The 22,595-nt window shown below is 40.7% G+C and overlaps 1 protein-coding gene across 2 annotated transcripts; it reads left to right on the forward strand.

Annotated features, from left to right (window-relative positions):
- The first annotated feature begins 1,032 nt into the window (after nt 1–1,032).
- prickle3 (prickle homolog 3) lies at nt 1,033–22,554 on the forward strand. Of its 2 annotated transcripts, XM_031290377.2 has the most exons (11): nt 1,033–1,365; nt 9,977–10,059; nt 16,813–16,996; nt 17,225–17,338; nt 18,069–18,206; nt 18,550–18,753; nt 19,214–19,400; nt 19,777–20,112; nt 20,236–20,541; nt 20,634–21,017; nt 21,206–22,554. In XM_031290377.2, exons 1-11 carry the CDS (start codon nt 1,324–1,326, stop codon nt 21,658–21,660), a joined length of 2,433 nt encoding a protein of 810 aa, XP_031146237.1. In that variant the 5' UTR covers nt 1,033–1,323; the 3' UTR covers nt 21,661–22,554. The 2 variants fall into 2 exon arrangements, with proteins under 2 accessions (XP_031146237.1, XP_031146238.1); XM_031290378.2 differs by lacking the exons at nt 1,033–1,365; nt 9,977–10,059 and adding an exon at nt 13,549–13,700.
- Nucleotides 22,555–22,595: the final 41 nt, after the last annotated feature.

Genomic DNA, 22,595 nt, shown 5'->3' on the forward strand with positions numbered 1-22,595 from the left:
TTGTGCTGGAAATTGTCTTCTATCAGATTACCACTAGATGGAAGCAGAATCTGAATCTGAAATGAATTGCTTATTTAAAGGTCACTCTGTCCCATCAGCCAGGAGTAACAGTAAGTACAATTGCAAAAACATCAACATAGCTATGGTGGTGTTTGCTCCAGTCTCGTTGTTGGTGTTTAGATGTTATCAGGAATTATATTTTTTACACACACTGCCAGGATTTTTACAGACCTGCAGCATGCATCTGTGATCTCTAATCTCATCTAATATTTCTATTGCAGATAGTTATATCGTAGTAGATCTAACTATCATAGTTACTCTTTCATTTTGAGATTACATTGCGTTTGCAAAAATCCTTTACTATTTTGCTTTCCTCTGTGCCTTTCAGTTGCAATGACCATTACAGTACACACTAGGCCCACGTCATTTTAAAGACCTACAGTGGAATGATAATCGTTTGTTTGGGCTCATACTGACTTATTTTTAAACTAATTCCCCATGTTGCTGCTGCTGTTGCTGTGGCAGCCCGACTGCAATAATAACTTACCCCCCAAACACGTGTTCATATTTCCTCATCTAAATATTTATTTAGAAATATGTATTAAACCGACTCCTCTCATGCCCTGAATGTTTTCCCGATTTAACAATTAGAACCAGGCTCTGCAGATAATACATAAAGACTAAACATGGTATAAATCAGAAAGTGTGAGGGATTTCTAACACAGAGTCGAGGGAGAAGGATTTGTATGTACAGCGGTTAACTTCTTGTAGCCTAGGTGAAGTAAATGGCAAACTTTGGGACAGTTAACGCGGCCTGTGTTCAGGTTTATGGATAGGGGAGGTAAAGTTGGAGTTCTTCGTCAAGTTAGCTAGGTACAGTCTGTCAGGATGGCTGTCAGGCGCCTAGGCCTTCAATATAAAAGCAGGGACGTTATCCGTTTGAATTAAAAGAGTTTGCCAGTAACTATCTTGACCATTAAAATTGTGATATGTGTATTTATTAAACATGTAATTGGTTTTAATATAGCTTTTACTTTGTCTTTGCTTACGAAATGTCAAAGATATAGTTAATAAGTGTGTTACTTTGAAAGGTCAGCCCGAAGTCATATTTTTCAGTTAGGCTAGCTTGTCAGTTACCAAAGTAGCTAGCTAAGGGTTCAGGCGGAAGGAGGAGTCCGGGCCGGGGCAATCTGGAGGGGGACATCCATCATGTAGTTTGTTCAACACAGGCTGCGTGACTTAAAATACAAGACCTCGGTGTTTCTTCCCTCCGTTTGTTCGTCTGGAAACGCATTTTTGTGTTTTTAACATCTAACCGACACCATGTTTCTGCGCGGATCTAAAAAGCGACGCTCGAACCGCTCGGTAAGTGTCTATTCTTTGCCTTATATTTCTTAATGACTTTCACAAGTTAGTAAACACTTTTGATAACATGCTATATCATCTTCTTTTATCAGAAAACATACTTTAAGATTTTTTTAATGCCTTTCTCTGCTCCTCTGTAATAGTTAGACCTGAAATAGACAAGTCCAACACTAAAAACAGCCCGAGCGGAACTTTGTCCCACCTTCACCTGGCTTTTGTGTCGACATCATTTTGTGTAAAAAACAAAAAGAAAATGTCCCACTCTTTTTCTACATTTACAATACATTATGTTAGGTTATTTTCTTAAACTGTGTACCAGAAAGTACATTCTTTGTTTCTTGAGTCATTTGGGGCGCCCCTGGTGCAGTCAGGAGGGGTCAGACGACGTCATCGATTTTTTTACCTGAGCAGGTTGGTGTAACCTGAACATGTTTATTACCTTTGTCAGGTTTTCATTACAACAACAATTGATGTTCTGTTAGATTATGTGCTAGCTGGAATTGTGCCCCAAACACAGCCTATATATGGTCAGGTTATTAACCAAATCTTGTTTTCGGACCAGACTAACAGCTGTGTGGCCATGAAACATCTGGCTGTGCAGCACACTTGGATTGTATCCAGACAGTGACTGTGAATCTACCACACTACTTGTAAAATTCTTTGACTTAATGCACTAGTCTAATAGCAAACCACACCACCTTAATACCCTTTTCTGACTTCAGGTTAACTATGTGTTAGTAGGCTAAGTTTATAGGCTATACATTTGTTATTTAACAGTGGTGGAAGCAGTATTTAGACTTTTTATTTAGTAAAAGTAGCATTAACACATTCTAGAAATAATCTGTTACAAGTAAAAGTCCTGCATTTAAAATTTGACTTAAGTAAAAGAACAAAAGTATGAGCACCAAAATATGCTTAAAGTACAGAAAATGTCAGAATAATGTTTTTTTTTTTCTATTATGGGATTATACTTATTGATGCAGTAATGCACATTACTTTAATGTTGCAGCTGGAAAGGGTAGGGTCATTTTAATTAGCCTACTTTATATATTATTTATACATATGTCTATACATTATAATGTATGTGTTGGTTTTATTTTGTATTAATAATCTGAAAAGTAGCTTGTAACTAAAGCTATGAAATAAATGTGGAGTAAAAATGACAATATTGTCTGAGTTGTAGTCTAGTAGAAGTATAAAGTAGAAGAAAATGGAAATACTCAAGTAAAGTGCAAGTATTTCAAAATTAAAGTACTCGAGTAAATGTACATAGTTACCACCAATAGTATTTTTATATAGATCTTGCCGTTTATATGTAACATATTCTTTGTGTAAGGGCTTTAAACACTTAGGACACCTGTTGACACATACAGTAACTACACTCAAGTATTAATGAATACCATCAATAGTTTATGCTCCAACACTCCATTACATCAGGACTCCAAAAGTGAGTTTTGAATCATGTTACAACACAGATGTTAACGAGTGTATCTTAAACTCTGTGCATGTATTTTGTCTGTAGTTTTTTTTTTTTTAACAAGTTTAAAATTATTTGCAGATTATCAGGGCGGGAAATAGATTGATTTTGGGTCTATGTTGATGATATTATTAGATTTGATATCATTTGGGACTCTTATTTTGATACAGATTAATTGTCTTCCTCTCCCTAGCAGCTGCATTACAGTTAGGTAAAAACATTTTATGTATTAATCTGAATATAATGAACAATACATGTCTATAGAGTACCTCCTTGGCCATCCTTACAATGGTTTTCTTTAACTCAGGGACTGTGTTACATAACTCTAGTATAGATAAAAATATTATTATTGTAGAGCTCCAATAATTATACCCAAATAAAATTGAATTTTGTCAATGTCACCTATTATCATTCATTACCTTTTATTCAATTTTAATATAGACTAAACATGAAACAAGTCAGATCAAGGCAGTCATAACAAAAATGTCCACAACAGCTTTTTGTTTAGGCTGCTTTTTAAATGTAATTATAATAGCATTTAAGAAAAGAAAACTATAACAATTGTTTTGTGTCTTTGTAACTTTTGTAGTGTAACAATGTGCACTTAACCTGCGATATGTTAGTTAGCCAGGCTATTTTTTCTTGTTGTCAATACCTTTAGATAGTGACTTTCTAAATATCTAGCAATTGGCCTTTTTCAAAGCTGACATTTTGACATGTCACAGTAGGGAACGCACAGGTGTAAATAATACATGTCATTATGACTAAATCCCATTTAGCTGCTTCGGTGTCAGGGTCCTCATAAGCTGTGCTCCGTTTCCCAGTGTAAATACACAGTAGTCCTGCTCCCTGTTTAGGGAATGCAAGTTAAGGGAAGTTCCCTTGACAAAAATTCCCCCATTCGGAACACCCTGCAACGTCACCAAGGTAGATATCACTTCCACCGTGCGTTGCCCTGGTAACGTAAACTCCTTGGAGACGTTGCTGCTACTGTGGAAATGTTACAGTGCTGAAATAATAGATTGAGAACAGAAACAGATATCATTGCAAAACATATTCAATTGAAATGTATGTAACTTGTGAATTTATGTGATTTGATTAATTTACAAGATGTACAGTGTTATTCCAACAAGGCTCAATGACTGTTGGGTAATCTTGCTTTGCAACTTAACCGTTGATCAGTTCTTCCTTACACAGTTCACAGTTCCCTTTGAACTGAGCATGTTTGCTCGCTACAGTTTGGAATCTTACTTATCATGGCTGAGTACCCGGTGCAGTCCACTTTGCAGGGAACTACTAGGCGATCGGAACGCACCCTAATTATTGTGCGTGCTGGCACACTGTCAGGGAAGGGAGCCATCGTTATTGTTATCAGTAACACCTGTGCTTTCCCTACTATAACATGTTAAAAAATATATATATAAAGTCCCCACTCACAACAGCAATGTCACAGATAAAAAAATTCAGTTTGACCCTCAGAATGACCCATCCAGTTGTTAAACATTGTTTTTTGAGGCAGCAGGAAGCAGTGATGCGTAAACCATAAGAGGAGGAAGAAGTGTTGTGCCGCAGAGCCGGGGCTCGGAGAGGGCTGGCCTGCAGGCTGTCTGTTTGATCGTGTCCAGTGAGGAGAGGTGCATAAGGTCCCCCGACCTCTCACCTCTTCTGTTAATGTTTAACCCCTCCTACACCACAACATTGAGGAGAGCAGCAAAACCCAAATGATAATTTATCTTCTGTTAGGTTAATAAACTGAACAGTGTACAGGGCTCTTTCCCTCCCACCTGAACAGTACCACCCACTTAACATTTAGTGTGGGCCTAATGACATCATTTAGGTGTATTAATCAACCATTTTCTGATATTATTGTAAGTCATCGCTTGCTAAACCAATGCAGTTGCCTTCTGGTGTCCGATAACAAAGCTGGCAGGCTTTCAGTTTGTCCATTACCTGGTTACACAGTTACTTGGTAGCAAGAAAGATCTCAAGCAAACCGAGGCAGCGCGGCATGTGATTAAACCTTATACCCACTTAGTGAAAACAAAGGAGCTGATATGAAAAGTCTGACGCCGTTCTTAAGTGTGAGCATGGGAGCTGATGTGAACTTTTGTGAATGTATTATTTACTTTACCCACATTCAGTTTAGAAGAAACTTCCCACTCACCACTCCCATCACATCCTTCACTTGCAGCACAACAGGCAAAACCTCATTGTTGGGCCGCAAACTTGACGCATTATCTTTTGTGGAAAACGGAATGGAAACACACGTGAAGTCTCTATGTAGCCTTGACATACAGAACATCATGATAAGGACACAGTCAAGGAAATGTAATACTAACTGGTAAAGGCTAATGTTCAAGGTTTAAGGCTGAAAGGTTGTCATTTCTGTTGTTATCAAAACACAGTCATTAAGGAGTAGCCTAAATGTAGGGTTCCTGCCTATTTAAATTAAACTCTATTTTTAATGAGGAGAAACACCACAGCTGGGAGCACCCAATATGTCACATTGTAGTTTGATTTTGTGATTACATAATGTGTTAATTAGAACCAAGTTGACAGGTTTTTATGCATCTTTGGATATGTTCACAGATGAGACCATCTCCAGGTTGTTTTGTTTTTAAAATCAACCTAATTCCTAATTGGATGGAGTGTGACCATGTCAAACTTGTATTCAATGTTGTGCTTCTAGGATGTTGTCTGTTAGCACATTATGGGACTTAATCCTTCAAATAATCAATGGTGGGATGTAACTAAGTACATTTACTGCACGTACAATTTTGATGTACTTGTACTAAGTATTTCCATTTTATGTTACATTATACTCCACCATATTTTGGAGGCAAACATTCTACTTTTCCCTTCACTACATTTCTTTTGGCAGTTTTAGTTACTGGTTACTTTTCAGGGTCAGATTATTAATACAAAATATAATCAACCAATAAATGATGTATGTATTTCTATGGATCAAACCGTCTGGCGGTATATAAAGTAGTTAAAATAAGCCCCACATTTACCAGCTGCAACATTAGTGATGCTTACACGTAAATGCTGATTTAATGCTAACTAATTATAATCTGATAATGTAAATCTATATTATTCTGAAATGTGCCATTCTGCATAATGAGTCATTTTACCTTTTGGTACTTTAAGTATAATTTAATGCTTATACTTTTGTATTTTTACGTAAGTAAAGTTTTGAATGCAGGACTTTTACTTGTAACCGAGTATTTCTACAGTGTGTATTGCTACCTTTTCTTACGTGAAGATATAAGTATGTAGTGATGTAAGTAGTAGTACGAGTAAGTTAAGGCTTTTCTCAGGATTCTTAATCCTTTATTTTTCATTACGTCATTATTGTACTGCTATTGTGCTTAAATTTTAATTACTCTCTGTCCTTAATTGAGAGAATGCCCATGTTGATGATGTTGAGCCTCTCATTGCTTTTTATAACAAACTGTTTTAGAATTAGTGTAAATCATTATGCTGAGTAAATCTAATGTAGGCAGACCTCCATCTTATCAACCTACTGGAATACTGGAGAAATTCAAGCACAAAAGCTAGGTATAGAGGGACAGAGACACAGTGGGCTGTCATGCTACATCAGAAAAATAATGATACTACTCTCAGAAGAACTTCTTTATTTCCAGTCAGAAAATTAACCTCGGGGGGCGGCCTCTAGCTCACCCAGTAAGAGCGTTCGCCCCATGTTGGCTGAGTCCTGCAGCGGCGCGGGTTTGAATCCGACCTGCTGCCCTTTGCTGCTTGTCATCCCCCATCTCTTTCCCCCTTTCATGTCTATCCACTGTCGCTATAATAAAGGGAAAAGCCCAAAAAAATAAACCTCAGTGGCCAGAGGCGTTTTCAAACTCACAGCTGGTTGAATGGCTGTCTGTGGATTTCCAGAGGTCTATCTTAATTTGTTGGTACAACTTTTCTCAGACCTCTGTGACGGAGATCTGACTATACAAGATGTCCCTGATCCAAAGCAAACCCTAATTTAGCCTAGGCTATGTCTCATAATGTCTAATCTAATACCTTAAACATTTCTAATACCATGTTTAACATAACTATCTTTACTTTAAGCAGTTCAAAACTGTGGTGGTGGTTCTTCATACCTAAAACTCAAGACAAGTTCAAAGCAACAAGCCTTCAACATCAGCTTTAGCTTGATATTTATTACCAAATGTGTTCTTCAAGAAGTCAAATGACTAATGTCGATTGTTCATAAATCATGTTGTGAAGAAGTTAGTGCTGATCCCACTCCCCAACATCTTCCAGTCATTGTGATTTTTTTTAATAATCTGCTGTTAAATGTTAAAAAACAGAGTGCAGAAAGTGTAGAAAAATGACAATGAAAACATGAACATATACAGTGTCATTTCATTGTGTCATTGAATGGAAAGTCAGCAACACCCCGTAGTATCCTGATGTGTAATCGCTTCTGGTCAGCTACAATTTCCAAAGGTGTTTTTATCCTGCAGCTATTTGCTTTCATTCTTGGAAAGCCTAATAAATGTGATATTTAGGAGTGTAGCCGTACACCAGGTTAAATGTACAGGCACTTTGTAGTGTGTGCCTCTCCCTGGCTCAGTCACCATCTCAGTGGGACAGCTCAGGAACTCCTTTCTAAGGGAATAACAACTGAAAGGTCCAGTCACCCAGAAGTCATCTGTACGCTTCATTTAGCCTATCTTGTCACCTTTCATACCTGGCTCTTTTAATGTCAATCAAAGTGGCGATTAACAAGCAATGCATGGCGCAAGACAGATTCCAGTGTGCACAACACACAGTGAGGCATTTCAAAATGACATGTACGTTATTGTTTACTGTCACGTGGGACTGTTCTGGACTAACTAGTTCTGGATAAAGTCATAAATATCTCCACCCTGGAACCATGTACGGAATCCTTTTTAATTCAAAAAGCACATATAAAAAAAACTGGACCCTAAGCTGTTTCTATTGGGTTTATATCCAGAGAAACCTAACTATAGTAAAAATGAACGAGCATTTATAGACCTCGGCTTGCTGTATGCCAAAGCATGTATTGCAACGTTATGGAAAAAAGTTCACAAACCAAATACGACTCAATGGATAAGATGGATGTTCCATGCCTTCCTTTAGAAAGGATATCTTACATATTAAAAACATAACAGCAAAGATTTGAAAATATTTGGAGACCTTTCATTAACTATGTTAAGGATTTAGATTGAACAGAGGATGAAGAGAATAAGTAATTTTTGTGGACAATGCAGTCTCTAAGCTTGTAGAATTTAGTTTTCTTTTAAATGTATGCTATATCTTGCATCTATTGCAATAAATATACTCAATTTTGTAAAGATTACCATGTGTTAAAACAGGAGAAGCACTTTTTTTTTTCTCGGTTTAAATTCTTTTATTTCCAAATTTCTTTTGCTGTGTCAAGGCAGTAATGTAAAATTGTACTATATACTGTATGAATGTGAATGTGAAAAAAAATGATTTTATCATCAAAAGTACACGAAAGCAAGCTGCTAGTTGTTCCCAGTTGATGTGGTTTGTCAGTGCATTAGTAAAGCACTTACAACCCTCAGATATCAGTGAGATACGATAAGCAAACCCAGCGTTGCTCTAATCAAAGTAATGCATTCTAGCCTTTGTTCATGGGGAACTCTGCATGGGGAAAACAGGCTTGACGTGAATACTGATGGTTCAGTAGTTAGAGCTGCTGTCCTTATGAAGGTGTGTGTGGTTGGAAAAGGGAAGATCAAACACAGCTGAGCAGGTATGCGCAGGTACCTTGCTGTATCACATATCTGCATTTTATTGCTTTGCTCATTAAACTCTGTTAGCGTCTGTGCGCATGCATGTATTCTGCATCCTAATTTGCAAATAGTCCAAGCCTTTGAGAAGAGCAAATGCAGTTTTTATCGATAAGTTTTGTTCATCCTGTATATCGTATGCTGTACACATTTGTAAATTGTGATATTGGGCTATATAAATAAAATTAACTTGACTTCAGCCCTTTTATAAGGGGGTGGAATAGTTAATAAAGAGCTAATAATACAGACAAATGTTCTCTGTGAACAGTAAGCTTTTATAACAGAAGATAGGAGAGGTACTGTAGAATGAAGGCATCACAGAAAAAGAAAGTGGAGACAAAGTGCCTACATGGAGAGGGAAAGGGTGCAGCTCTCATCCTGTGTCTGCTTCCTTCCTCTCATCTCTAAAAAGAGGCTTGTGTCTGCAGTCTATAGTCTGCAAACACATACACACACACATGCACACACGCATGCACACACAATTGGATCGCAAGTGAGAAATGAGGTAGGTGGTTTAGCATTTGGCTGAGTCAGATGCACTGCTCAGCACTTTTGTAAAAAGGCATTTTTAAGATGTTAGGCCCCTCATTATTCTGTATATCCCATCAGTTATAAAACAGTAAAATTCCTTAAACGCACAGTTGAACTGCAGCTACGTTTGAGGACTGGTCTGAAGCAAACAGGTTTACCTAGGGGCTAAATTCTGGATATCACTTGGTTGCGTCTGTAGGCAGCTAGCAGGCTTAGTACCCACTACAAGATTCATTCCGTATTGTAATGAATCCAGTAGAGTTAACTTTACATTCAGCTGTAAAAAAACCATGTTATCTACAGTATACTATAAGCATGAAAACACATTTTGAGCACAGAGGTGTATTCAGACTCAATGTCACCAAGTGCAGTCACAAGCTGTGTCAAAAACGACTTAATACAGATGTTACACATGCCAATCACCACAGTCTGCAGCAGGCATTCTAATGGTTTATATCTCTGCCAGTTGAAGCTCACACAGTGACATGGTGATGTAGGCATTTCATAAATTGACGTCATCAAGTAATGCTTTGGGAATCTATAGACAGCCCATGCTCCACCCCAAACACTGTTGAACGAAAAGCTGAAGCGACTCTAAGTGCATTCGGCTTGTGGCTTAAATGGAAACACTGCCCACCCACTCACTCAATATGATGTTGATGTTGGTGTTTCTGCGGCCATGTCTAGCAAACACTGTATGTGCTTACTATGTTGCTTTAACCTTTAACTGTCTTGTGTCAAAAGGTATGAATGGTTCTCCACGGGAAATGATGTGAGCTGAAGGGAGTTTGTGTTTTGTTTTCAGCAGGAGGAAGAGGACCCGGACAGAGGGCAGCCCTGTCTGCACTGTGGAGACCAGTGCCCCGGCTTCCGTGTCCATGGCTGGAGGTATGTCTTAAACATTGCCGGCGCTGCCTGTTAGGTTAGCAGGAAATGTTTTTCTCATACTTTATGTTCACCTTTGGTAGAGTTGCACTCTCTCCTGTTGCTTTTTGGATTTTGCGCAACTTCTGATAATAACTAGCTACTTAAAAGGAAGGTTTTTGTAGGCTGTTAAACTTCAAAACATATGACACCCAAACAATTTCAGTCTCATTTCGTGCACAGAAACATATAATACATACAAGCCCCATGCAGCATGCGTGCGCGCACGCATGCTGCATGCGTGTGTAGTTGCATATGTCTTAGGAAGGACTGCAACATTGCTACTAACGGAAATCAGCTTATCTGTGATCTGTGTACACGCTGAGTGCAGATATACATTAAAAGACAACAAACATGACCCAGTCAGGGCTCCACATGATATCCACAGAGCCGATCAGCCTTACTGACCCTGTGGATATGAAGAATCAGGGCTATAGGACTCATGAGTGCCATTAAGCCTTGACAATTGCAACAGAAGCAGTTTAGCATTTAGTTGATATCTTCATGGGATTACAAATTGTTCATCCTGCAACATGGGCTGTATGTCTAAGCTCCAGAGATTTAAACTTAAGACATATTCATATGTTGTTGTATTTGCTCACCAGGAGGTCTTTAAGGTGAAAAGCATTGTGTTGCTAGATAAAACAGATTTTTTTCTTTGGCGCAGATCAATGCGTTCATCCGCAACAAGTCGAGATCTACTCAGCAGGAAGACGAGTGTTTCGTAGGATGTTCATGCTGTGTTTTTGAGAGTTTTGGTAACTGTAGGAGGCTCTGCAGCAAACAGGAATTTCAATTCTTGCAATTACTGCTTTTTAAATGTAGGCACAAGCCACTTGAAATGTCAGCCTACATACCTCTTCAGCCATTTGTCCAGGAGTTGTTAACTGTCAAACTGTCCCAAACAACAATTTATTTCATTCTGTTCAGCAGGTTTCTGCATGCTTTCATTTGAGCCCCCTTTTCTTTTCTCTCTCTCCTTTAGTCCGTTAGTAAATATCCAGCTGGTTGGGTCTCTTGGTTACTCTAATCCTGTCAATCACGCTAATAAGATTAGGCTTCACTGCTGTGATAGTAACCCTCTCGACCACTTCATACCTTTTTCTGTCTCCCCCAATGTCTTTCCATTTCACTGCTGCTTTCCTTTTCCAAATATGATATTTGTATTTCATTTAGTTTTTAAACATATATATATAAAATAACTATTTCTTTATTAGGAATTATTTATATGAGTGTAAAAGAAGCAAAGAGTCAATCGTTTGGAAGGAAGCTGAATGATCCACATTATACATTTGATTTTTCCAAGTACATGTGTTTACTGAATGCAGACTCTAAGGCTGTAGAGTACAATCACTAGGTTTGACACACAGCTAGATGAGTGTGTGTGTGTGTCTTGAAAAGAAGAAGAAAAAAGGTTTCTTTCTGGTTATGAAGGCTGCATTCACAATCCCAGATGGGCACTGCATGGCTGAAGCCAACTGTGGCTCTGTGATGGATAGAATAAAACAAAAAGCGCAGGAATGCGTACTTCATGTAACCAAAAGACTGTAATTGTATCTTTTAGCTTTTTCAGTTCTGTTCCCTCTATTCAGATCAAGACAAAAGCGTAGAAATTAGGATGTAATCTTAAACACATGTGCTGCTCTCTACCTCCGGCCACACTCTGGTGGAAGTCTAGCCCGTGTATGCATCAGCCTGTTAACAGTATCTTTGTAGTAACAAAACATAATGTTGTGGTTTATGGAAGTTTCTCCATCATGCGTCCAGCTGGATGACAGCTCTGAAATGACGTTTGGGTGAGACGGCAAAGAGACATGTCTCGTTTAGAGGTTTCTAGTCTCTCAGCTGATCCAGGAGAACGAGGAACATGAACGTGATTAAATGATTGAGATTTATGGGGGTCAGTTTTTAAGACCCCAGAGTCCCGTGATAATTGCATCTTCCTTAATTACCAATTAAGAGTCACACCTTCCCTGGTGGAGGAGATCATGCAAGTGGCCACTGGCTTAGCCGCTGATGCTCGCTGAGAGGGAAGTGATCCATCTTCATCCTGAGCTTTCTCAGACAGAGCTCAAAGTGAGGTGGGGGGGCAGATGGTGCATCCGCTGCCTAGCAGCAAGCGAATTGAGTTACTTCTGACCCACAGGTCCCCGCCACGCTTCAAAAGGGTTCAAAGTAGCCATTGCTATTAGTCTAGGTGGCCATGCAGCAATTACTCAGTCACTAATTAGTGGCAGGGAGTTATAGGACAAGGCCCATCTGTTTCTTAAAATCAGATCTAAAGAGAGCTTCACTCCTGTAGTGATATATAGATTATCACACAGCAGCACACATTTGAGGCAGAGGGTTATTTTATGGCTGCTACCCTGGATTCCCCACCAGTTTTAGTAATTATATACAGACCTACATTATATCTGTACACCCCAAAAACTGTGCTCTAAATTGACTGTTGTCTTAAAACTGCATTATGGTAGGGCTGCAACTTATCTAACAATTCGTTTTTTATTATTGATTAAATGTGACGATTATTTTCTTGATTAATCATTTTGCCAGTGAAAAATCTTCCATCATAATTTCCTAGAGCAGAGGGTGACATATTCAAATGATTTGTTTTATCTGACCAGCAGTCCAAAATGAAAAGATGTTCATTTACAATCATACAAGACAAAGAAAATCAGAAAATCTTCACATTTTAAAAGCTGGAACAAGAGAATGTTTGGCATCTTTGCAAAATAGTTGCAGATAAAAATAATTGTCAATTGACAAAGTTGTTAAATTGTTACTTTTAACACATTTGGAGCATGATGAAGCGTGAAAAAAATAGAAATATCGATCAAAGAAAGAATACATGAAGAATGTAAGTATGCTGGGTCTTCTCTAGCTGACATGTCATTACTTATATTCATCCTTCGTGATTGACCAATGTCAGATGAGCTGGTGTGTCGTGACTTCATAAAGACCAAAGTCATGCCGTCTGCTTGATATTTCACCAGAGACACTTTGTTGTCATGCATGCACCATCTTGATCGCATAATATGACAAATACTGCACAGCACAGCTCATAGGCTCAAAATCTGCTCCACTTTCATTTCTGTGATTAATAACTGCATCAAAGCAACAATGGTCCATCTGTTATGAATCAGTTGCAGCAGTCTGGTCTAAGGAGAAAAGACACAGTGAGTTTACTCTTCGTGATTGTCACTTGGACACCGACGTTTCATATCTTCAAAGGCAGCGTGAGTAAATTATCTTTTTAAGTACTTTTTTTTGTAAAAGCACATGAGCATGTGTGTACCTTGAGAACTGTGTTTGTATTTTGTGTAGTGTATGGTTGTGTTCAGTGCCTTTTGTTTGCGCCCACTGTCATCACAGAGGAGGGTGGGAGTCGGGGGTGGCGGGGACGTTAAAAAGAGCCGAGCAGACAGAGAAACGAGCACATGGAGAGGAGCTGCCATAGAACATCCTGCTCTTACTGACAGACAGACAGACAGACAGACAGGCTGACAGTAGTAGGCTCCTGTGGGATGCGAACCTTTATAGAACACAAGTCTGGATGGAACAGCGTCAACGGGCCAACCTGGACTTATTTGTCTTGATTACAGCAGGTAATGAAGAACCCATATTTTACTGTTTACTGTCTAACAAGACTAAAGGGACTAGACACTCAAACAGTAATTACGTTGGGGGTGTCTGGTGTCTGTCTGTGTGTATGTGTGTGTTTTGTGTTTTGGAAGAGGATTCTTCCTGACTTGATGTTGTTTTGTACACATATCCATATGGACTTCAGATGCAGAACATGACATCATGTACAGTTAGTGTTGTTCTTCAACTCGCCTGTACACAGTTGGCTGCTTATAATGTATCTTAACAAAAAGAGTACATGTTGTACACTATTTGTGGAAATGTCATTTTATTTAAATATAATAATATATATACACACATTTGAAAGTGCAGGCTGATATCGTACTGGACAAACTCAGGTCAGTTTGGGATGCAGGGGACGGGTGAACAAGCCTTAATCTCTGTTCAACAAATTAAAATGAATTTGAAATCCCCTCAGCCAAAGCTAATTAAAGCTGCTGGATTTCCAAAAGTTCAAATGAGTTTATTTCTGCTCCATAAAGTGTTAATATTTATTTACTTTTCCATCAGCAACAATAACAGCACCAGCTGTACCAGCAGTCTCAGTAACAATGTTTTTGGTCCAGCAAAGCAAATCTACTGGCAGATTGTTGATTTCTGTCCAAAGCAGCATCTGCTGTGTCTCCTGGTTTATATCGCACATGGCTGGTAAGTGCAGTTCCCATGTATTTTGTCGGTTTTATTTTTCCAGGCAGCACAGTTTCAATATGCACAGATATTGTACAGAAATATAGTATTGTTTAATTAATTTGCTAAGCAAAAGAGAAATAAAATGGGTATGTTTTTAGAAAAGCATTCCCTGTGTCATACTATACTTGTATATACTTTGGGTGTGCTGATTTGCTTATTTGTGGGTTTAGCATTTTGTCTGTTGTGTATATATATATGTATATATTAGGGGCGCCCTGGTAGCTCACCTGGTTGAGCATCCCCCCCATGTACTGGCTCAGTCCTAACCGCAGTGGCCCGGGTTTGATTCTGACCCGCAGCCCTTTGCTGCATGTCATCTCCCTCTTTCTCCCCCCTTTCCTATCTTTAGCTGTCCTATCCATTAAAGGCTAAAAAACACACACAAAATCTTTAGAAGTATATTTAAATGTTTTGGCACGTGCACAAACCAGTCTTTGGTAAAACTCGGCTCTAATGGCAGGATAATTGAGAGCAGCCTGCACACAATAGAGACGTGATTTGAGACTCCCCTGCATACTTTCATAACCCAAATTCATTCAAATTGCCACTTTGTCATCTTTCAATTAGTGTAGGTTGCATGTGGGGCTTTGCACCCACTGCGCTGGTGATTATATCCTTTCATCATTTAGAGGCTGGTGGTGGTGGTGGTGGGGTGAGACATGGTGCATCTGCCATCTGTCCCATCGTGCCAGGTCTCCGGCTGTGTCCTCCTACCCACTTACATAGGCATGTGTGTCACACTCCCCCCTCCCTGTTTGCTAACACTCGCATACAAAGGCACATACACACATACACACACACACACACATACACACACACACACACACACACACACACACACACACACACACACACATATACACATGCAGCTGGGGTCAGATTCATGCCAACATGGCTTTAGTCTAAGCTGACTTGCTGTGTTTTCTTTTATTTGTATTGGTTCTACCTGCTGGGCGACCATGGTCATTTAAGGTGCCACTGCCAAACCAGGACGGCTGCATATTAAAAGCATGTGCTGCCCTGGACCTTGGAAAGGTACAGTGGTCACATAATAGCATTTCTTCTCTCTGTTCTGTAAACTTCTTAACAATGAACTGGTGTTGAGTAGAGAGAGTGGAGCACATTCACACTGACATGCTGTTGCTAACATTTCAAAGACCTTTTATGAGACCATTGATTAGAAGAGGAGCACTCATGGAGTTTACAAGCTGTGTGTGTGTGTGTGTGTGTGTGTGTGTGTGTGTGTGTGTGTGTGTGTGTGTGTGTGTGTGTGTGTGAGCTTTTTGGTTGAGTGGGGGTTGGGTGCTGGAATAAAGCAGCTTTGTGCCTTGTGAACTTGAGCCACAAGTGCCAGCTGGCAGACTGTTATGCAATCACAACAGAGATGCACACATGTGATACATGCTGCATATGGCCACATTGTCGCATACACACACACACACACACACATATACGTGACACCCACACCTCAGTGTCACCCCGGGGCGCTTTCCTTCTGACTCTACCGGTCCCACAAACAGGCACCCCCACCTCCAGACTGAATGTAGGGAGGAGTCAGAGGACGAGATGGGGTGTAATACGAGGCTGAGGGAGATTATTGCTCCCATCTTCACCTCCCTCTCTTAACTTCCACGGGATTGACAGCCAGGCTTATGTCAGCGACCTCTTTTCCTGCTTGTTTGGTAGTAGCTTGTTTGGGATGTGCTGGTCCTGATGTGAGATCCTCAACAACATATGTGATGAGGTTGACTTTCTTCTAATTGTGTAAAATGCATTAGCAGTACACACTGTACATAGACAATATGCAATTTAGATGATTTGTAGTTCTGAATTTTCTGTGAAATCCTGAGTTTTAATGATCTGGAGATTGTGGGGTTTTTTTTGTACCGGTGTGACAACTGTTGTATTAGTAATATTTGGCTGCAGGGAGTCCCGTTGAGTCAACCTCAAGAATGTGCGTGGGCTCGTTTGTGACATGATGTCTCCAACGCAAAGTGTGTTCATAAATAATGCGGTTATAAAGAAACTGTGGGAGTGCCGGTATGAATGTTATTATATGAGAGTTGTTACTTGAAGTTTGGTTTTGTTTTAGGAGCTGGCCCAAGTACCTTGGCTTAATAAGAGTCAGTTTTCTTCTTTTGGCTTAATTGTAGGGTTCAAAAATCAACAGAACTTTGAATGTTTTGTATATTTTCTTTGTATTTCTGCATTGTCAATTGCTACTGGAAAACAGGGACTCCTAGAAATATGAAGTTCAAATTGTAACGCTGTGGTTTGCACCTTAGCACCTGAAGCACCAGGAGCACCCAGCTTTGGCTTGTGTTGTAAATCAGCAAAACAAATGTCCTCAGGGATGAAGCCTAAAGCTTTTCCTTGTCTCCACAGGAAGATCTGTGTACACTGCAAGTGTGTGCGAGAGGAGCATGCCGTGCGCTCGGTGCCAGGCCAGCTGGAAAAGATGATGACGAAGCTGGTGTCGGACTTCCACAGACACTCCATCTCCGACGACGACTCGGGCTGCGCCTCCGAGGAGTACGCATGGGTCCCACCTGGGCTCAAGCCCGAACAGGTAACAACTGCGGTGCAGACGCAGAGTCGAGACAACGTAGGCACCCATAATGCACGCTTCCACTTGGACATGTTCATACATCCACAAACTGGTGTATTATGGGAAAAAAGTATTCAGTGTGTTTGATTTATGACTGCAATTGAATAAATTGCTCTATAAACGAATAAATGGCTCTCTGTACTCTGTCATTTATGCTCTTTATGTGAACACACTTGTCTCCTCCTACAGGTATACCAGTATTTTAGCTGCTTGCCAGAGGACAGGGTACCTTATGTGAACAGTCCAGGGGAAAGATACCGAATCAAACAACTGCTGCACCAACTTCCAACCCACGACAGTGAGGTAACATCACTGTCACCCTGACTTTGGATGTTCTCAACATTGGCTTCCCTCCTAGTGTATTGTAATAGTGTGGTGGCACACTATTATATATATATATATTTATTTATTTATTTATTTATTTATTTATTTATTTATTTATTTTTAAGGTTATTCTTTATATTTCCAAACATTGTTTTTTTCTTTTAATGTCAGGAAAAAAACGTTTTGAATTTTTTTGGCTGATATTGTGTATTATAATACTACTATGTCCCATCTTTTGCCTTATTGTTACTTGCAGTTGTTTATGGGTATAATTAGAAATGTCTGCATCATACCCATCCTTTTGACTTGTATGAGGCTCTTAAAGCCAGTAGAAAGCTGTATACCTTAATGTGTTTATTAGACACTCCATTTTACCTCTCTGTTCCCTCAGTATTTACAGGAACTGGTAAATATAATTCTTAAGGCTCCATTTGGTTGAAATAATTTACAGTTACACATTAAATGCATAACATGTTTTGCATTAGTCAAAGCTAGCAATTTTTATCACTTAAAATCTAGTTGCTTCTCATGCTCACTTTTAGAATTAGTCAGGACCCTATTCAAAACGAGACGATGCATCTCAGGAGGCATATAAACAATGCATTTGTTCTAAATTATAGTTGTAAATTGATCAACAAGACTATAACACAGATTGTATTCATCTCAAATAACCTAAGAGGTAACAAGAATATATTTGTGTTCCCTGCAGTCCCAGTACTGTAACTCTCTGAACGAGGAGGAGAAGAAGGAGTTGCGTTTGTTCAGTCAGCAGAGGAAAAGAGAGAGCCTGGGCAGAGGCGTCGTCCGGCTCTTCCCAGTAACTATGACGGGAGCCATCTGCCAACAGGTAGAGCAACATTTTTATTTTATGTTTAGAAAACGTAGCAGATTCCCTCATGAGACAGGCCAGTATAAAGCTCTCCATATATAAACATGAATGCGTGCAAGTGAAATAAAAACCCATCCGATCCATGCAGAAGAAGAATCTTTTTATAGATCTGGAGATGGTTCAGGTGCAAGTAGATGCAGGCATAGCTCAGGGGCCACAGCCCGCACGGATTTAATGATTACAGGGCTGTATAAGCAAATTGCTGTGCAAACTGCAACGTTCCCCATTTGTTAAAGGATATATGATCTAACTTCCTTCCCTCTGCACCACACCCCCACCCCAAACAAATCTATTTTTCCAGTGTGGCAGGCAGATCTGCGGTGGAGACATAGCGGTGTTTGCCAGTCGGGCAGGACACAGCAGCTGTTGGCACCCTCAGTGTTTCCAGTGTTCCACCTGCAGTGAGCTGCTGGTCGATCTGATCTACTTCTTTCAGGAGGGACAGATCTACTGCGGCCGGCACCACGCTGAGAGGCTCAAGCCCCGCTGCCAGGCCTGCGATGAGGTGACCGTCTCACCGAGATCCCCAACCTGTCTCATAAATACTCCTCAACAGCAGGTTTTCGCAGCAGGTCTCTAAAAGCAGTGTAGTGGAAGTCAGAGAGCAAGAAACTGAGAATCTGCCAGGTGTTTTACTATTGCTAGATTTTATCATTTGCCTGATCAGTGCATAGTAGAGAGTATTTGCAGATTTTTCTGGCGGCGTCTTCTTCTTTTGAATGGCTTCTCAGTGTGACTTAAGAGATTAGTTGACATAGTCGACTAGTGGATCTGCCACGACTGACCTACAAGAGTTCTAAGCCTGCAACAGGGCACCGATGGCATCTTTTTTTTCCCCTATCTTGTTAACCCAAATCCTCAGTACTAATCTTTACAACTGATTTGTTTATTTCTGTACCCATAAAAAAGCATCACTACTGTGCTGAGTGACCTCTCTGTCTCCCTCTCTTCTGTCTGAATCCTAGATTATTCTAGCAGATGAATGTACGGAGGCAGAAGGAAGATACTGGCACATGAAGCACTTCTGTTGTTTTGAGTGCGAGGCTGCGCTGGGCGGTCAGCGTTACATCATGAGAGAGAGTCGACCATACTGCTGCTCCTGCTACGAGTCCATGTACGCAGAGTACTGCGATACCTGTGGAGAAAACATAGGTACGTAGGCTAACAGTTATTATCAGGCAGATGTTCTTCACTATTTCTTTGGCAACACTTTACTTTAAGTCCCCCTGTTTAGCATTAAATATCGCGGATGTTATAAATGCTATATTTATCCCAGCTATAAAATTCTTAAATTTAAAAGCGTTGTTTTTTCGAAGTGACAATAAGTATGATCTGTCCCTCATACTCATGCATTAATATTCAAATGAACTAGAATGAAGTGATGGTTGTGTGGTATATTACATTGAGTTCAAATTGGGCTGAACCAATCAAAACGGCAGTACTACTGATATGAATACATACTGTATACACACACTAAGATAACAGAGAGTTTCAAATGACGTGTAATCATGAACTAATTTCTTCTCAGGAATCGATCAGGGCCAGATGACATATGAGGGTCAGCACTGGCACGCCGTGGAGTCGTGTTTCTGCTGCGCCCGCTGTCAACTGCCTCTGCTGGGGCGCCCCTTCCTCCCTCGAGGGGGGCTCATCTTCTGCTCCAGGGCCTGTTCGCTGGACGAGGACCCCAATAACTCTGACTCATGTGACTCGGCGCTGCCGAGCAAACCTCAACACAGACGCTGTGACACAGCAGAGAAACCCCAGCAGCCGCAGTGCGGTTCTCCACTGCAGCCACAAGAGGGCACCAACCCTCCTATAACTCTTGGAAAAGACTGCATTCATACTGCAGTGGACAACAGAGGTGATGATGATGCTACATTGGTGTCATACTCAGATGTTATGTAGGTCACACCACCAAGAAATGACCCTGTAAGTATCTTGTAGAGACTTGTAGTCACCGCTTTGTATGCTCTGCTTCTCTCAGGTGTCCACTGCACTGCTCCGGTTCAAAACGGACTTCCTTTACCCAGTGGTCATCCTCATCCAAGAGGCTCCTACTCACCTCTTCCCCACATCCATCTAGGAAATGGCTTAGGTCCATCTTGGCCCAGCGACCTTCCACATTACAGTTTACTGCCAGGGGACTCTGGTATTAAACCTCCTGTCGGGGATCTCCAGTTCCAGCGAGAGCGGAATGGAAATACTGGACTAACTGGTCTTAATTCAAGAGGAACCTCTACTGCTAAAGACTGTAGGAACTGGGTGGAAAGGACGAATCAAGTAATGCAAGGTATCAGAAATCACTCTGATGCTTAACACAAAAAAAACATGGTATCAATATGAAATGATTATAGAATGTCCTCTGACTCTGTCTCTCCGCAGTGTTTCCTCCTCAGAAAAACTCACACATCATTTCACCTGAGTCGCCTCCCCTCTTGCCCAACAACCCATCCGTCCTCCCACCTCCTCTGCCCGTTAAGTCTCGTGATTTAATGCCCCGAGACTCACCTCCACCAAACCTCCCCCAACCAGTGGACAGACCCTCTGATTCTCCGCCCCCGCTGTCTCGCAGTGGCACAGCTCGGGTCAGCTTCAGAGAACCAATCAGCAGCAGTTACTCTGTTGATGAGGACGAGGATGAAGACGAGAACGAGGAGGAGCTGCGAGAGGGCGTGGAGAACCAGCAGGAGGAAGATGAGGTGGAGGGAGGTTTCGGAAGCAGGTTGCATCTACAGAAAGGCATCCCACCGCAAATGGATCTGCTGGGTAAGAAAAGGCTTTGAGAGAGTTGAATATGAAGTCAAATCAAATTTGGGAACAGGCTCCTAGCCAGCCTAGTGGAAGGGGGGGGGACCTTTTTGCAGTTTTTCCCTTATTTTGATAAACTTGATTTGTCCAAACTATGGACCTTTTGGCCTGGGGAATCAAGTTAATTTTGTTCTATTTCCACCCAGATGGATCCTATCACCAGCGGAGTCTGCGGCAAGGGTGGAGACGTTGCCGTATCCCCTCTGACCCTGCTCTCCACTCGGGCCCGGAGAGGCGCTCCCGACGCTCGCAGCCCGACCGGCCTCGGCTGGACACCCTGGAATGGAGAGGCGAGAAAGAGAGGGATAGCCAGGGCTCCGCCAACGGCTCCTCACTGACCCTCAAGTCGAGCCAGTACAAACATGAAGACTGCTCTACATGCTCTTCATCCTCAGACTCGGAGGAAGAGGGCTTCTTCCTGGGACAGCCGATACCTCTCCCCCCGCAGCTCCGAAAGCATCAACCTGAGGAGGGCCAAGACAGAGAGGGAGAAGAGGAGAGGGAGGTGCAGAAAGACTGGGGACTGAGAGGCAGCATAAGGCGGAGAAGAGCTCACAGCCTTGGTGCAAAGGACAAAGATAAAAACTGTGCTATCTCCTAACCCCTAACATCAAAACACAGCATGTTATTTTCTAAATCATGGTGCACAAGAAGAACTAATGGCCCTTCATTACTCTAGTATTCAAGCTGTTTTTCTGTTTGTAATGTAGATCCAACACACGTGCAGACTTTTCAGAAAGGTGAACCACAGCCATTGTTTCTGACACACTACGTACTTAGCAAAAGGAAGCACAATAAACCTCAGAAAAGTCATTACCTTTTACTTTACGATATTGACTTCTCATTGGTCAACCTTTTGAGATGTTACAGTGGGAGTATTTGGTTAGTGATGAATGTTGAGTGATTATTGGTAACATTTATGTTTGGATTCTATAGAGATGACTCACTCCTGTGTCCGTGACCCTGAAGTGTAATGTTACCGCTTCGTAACATCACCATCATTTACATATGCAAACTTGCAGTAGCACGTATGACCAGGAACAGACAGCTCATTCCTCCATTATGGTTTGTAAAAGGAATATTAAATGTTATTTTCTAACTCTACCGTAACCATTTTTCTGTGCTCTTATGTGCAATTTTTATATGGCTGTAATATATTGGTTATGAATACTAAATGGCCAAATTTATGGAATGGAGTATGACCAACTTTGGTAGTTTTATGATTATCAAAGTATCACACAAAGGAGAATTTGAGTACATTTTTGGAGGTTAAGTTTGTTGCGCGTGTTTAAACGAAATACTGCAAAATTTGTATATGTTCATGTCTTTAATCAAAAAAACGCTTGTATGACTTTTAAGGTCGTTTATTTTTATATATTTGGTGTAAGTCGCTGTTCTTTCGTATTTTTTTTAGGTAAAAGGAAGAGATTATAATTTCCGTTTCTTTTATTGTGTTGGACAACTTTATGGTGATAATAAATTTGTCTAAATTGTTTGTTTGCTTGCTTTGTACTGTATTCCACACTTTATACACAC

This window comes from Sander lucioperca, chromosome 12 (assembly GCF_008315115.2).
Source record: "Sander lucioperca isolate FBNREF2018 chromosome 12, SLUC_FBN_1.2, whole genome shotgun sequence".
Taxonomy (NCBI): Eukaryota; Metazoa; Chordata; class Actinopteri; order Perciformes; family Percidae; genus Sander; species Sander lucioperca.

Excerpts from the sequence above, each read along its gene's own strand:
- prickle3 (XM_031290377.2), top strand. The coding sequence starts at position 1,324 with ATGTTTCTGCGCGGATCTAAAAAGCGACGCTCGAACCGCTCG. Across the intron at positions 17,339-18,068 it reads TTCCAACCCACGACAGTGAG|TCCCAGTACTGTAACTCTCT; the intron begins GTAACATCACTG and ends TGTTCCCTGCAG. Across the intron at positions 19,401-19,776 it reads TACCTGTGGAGAAAACATAG|GAATCGATCAGGGCCAGATG; the intron begins GTACGTAGGCTA and ends ATTTCTTCTCAG.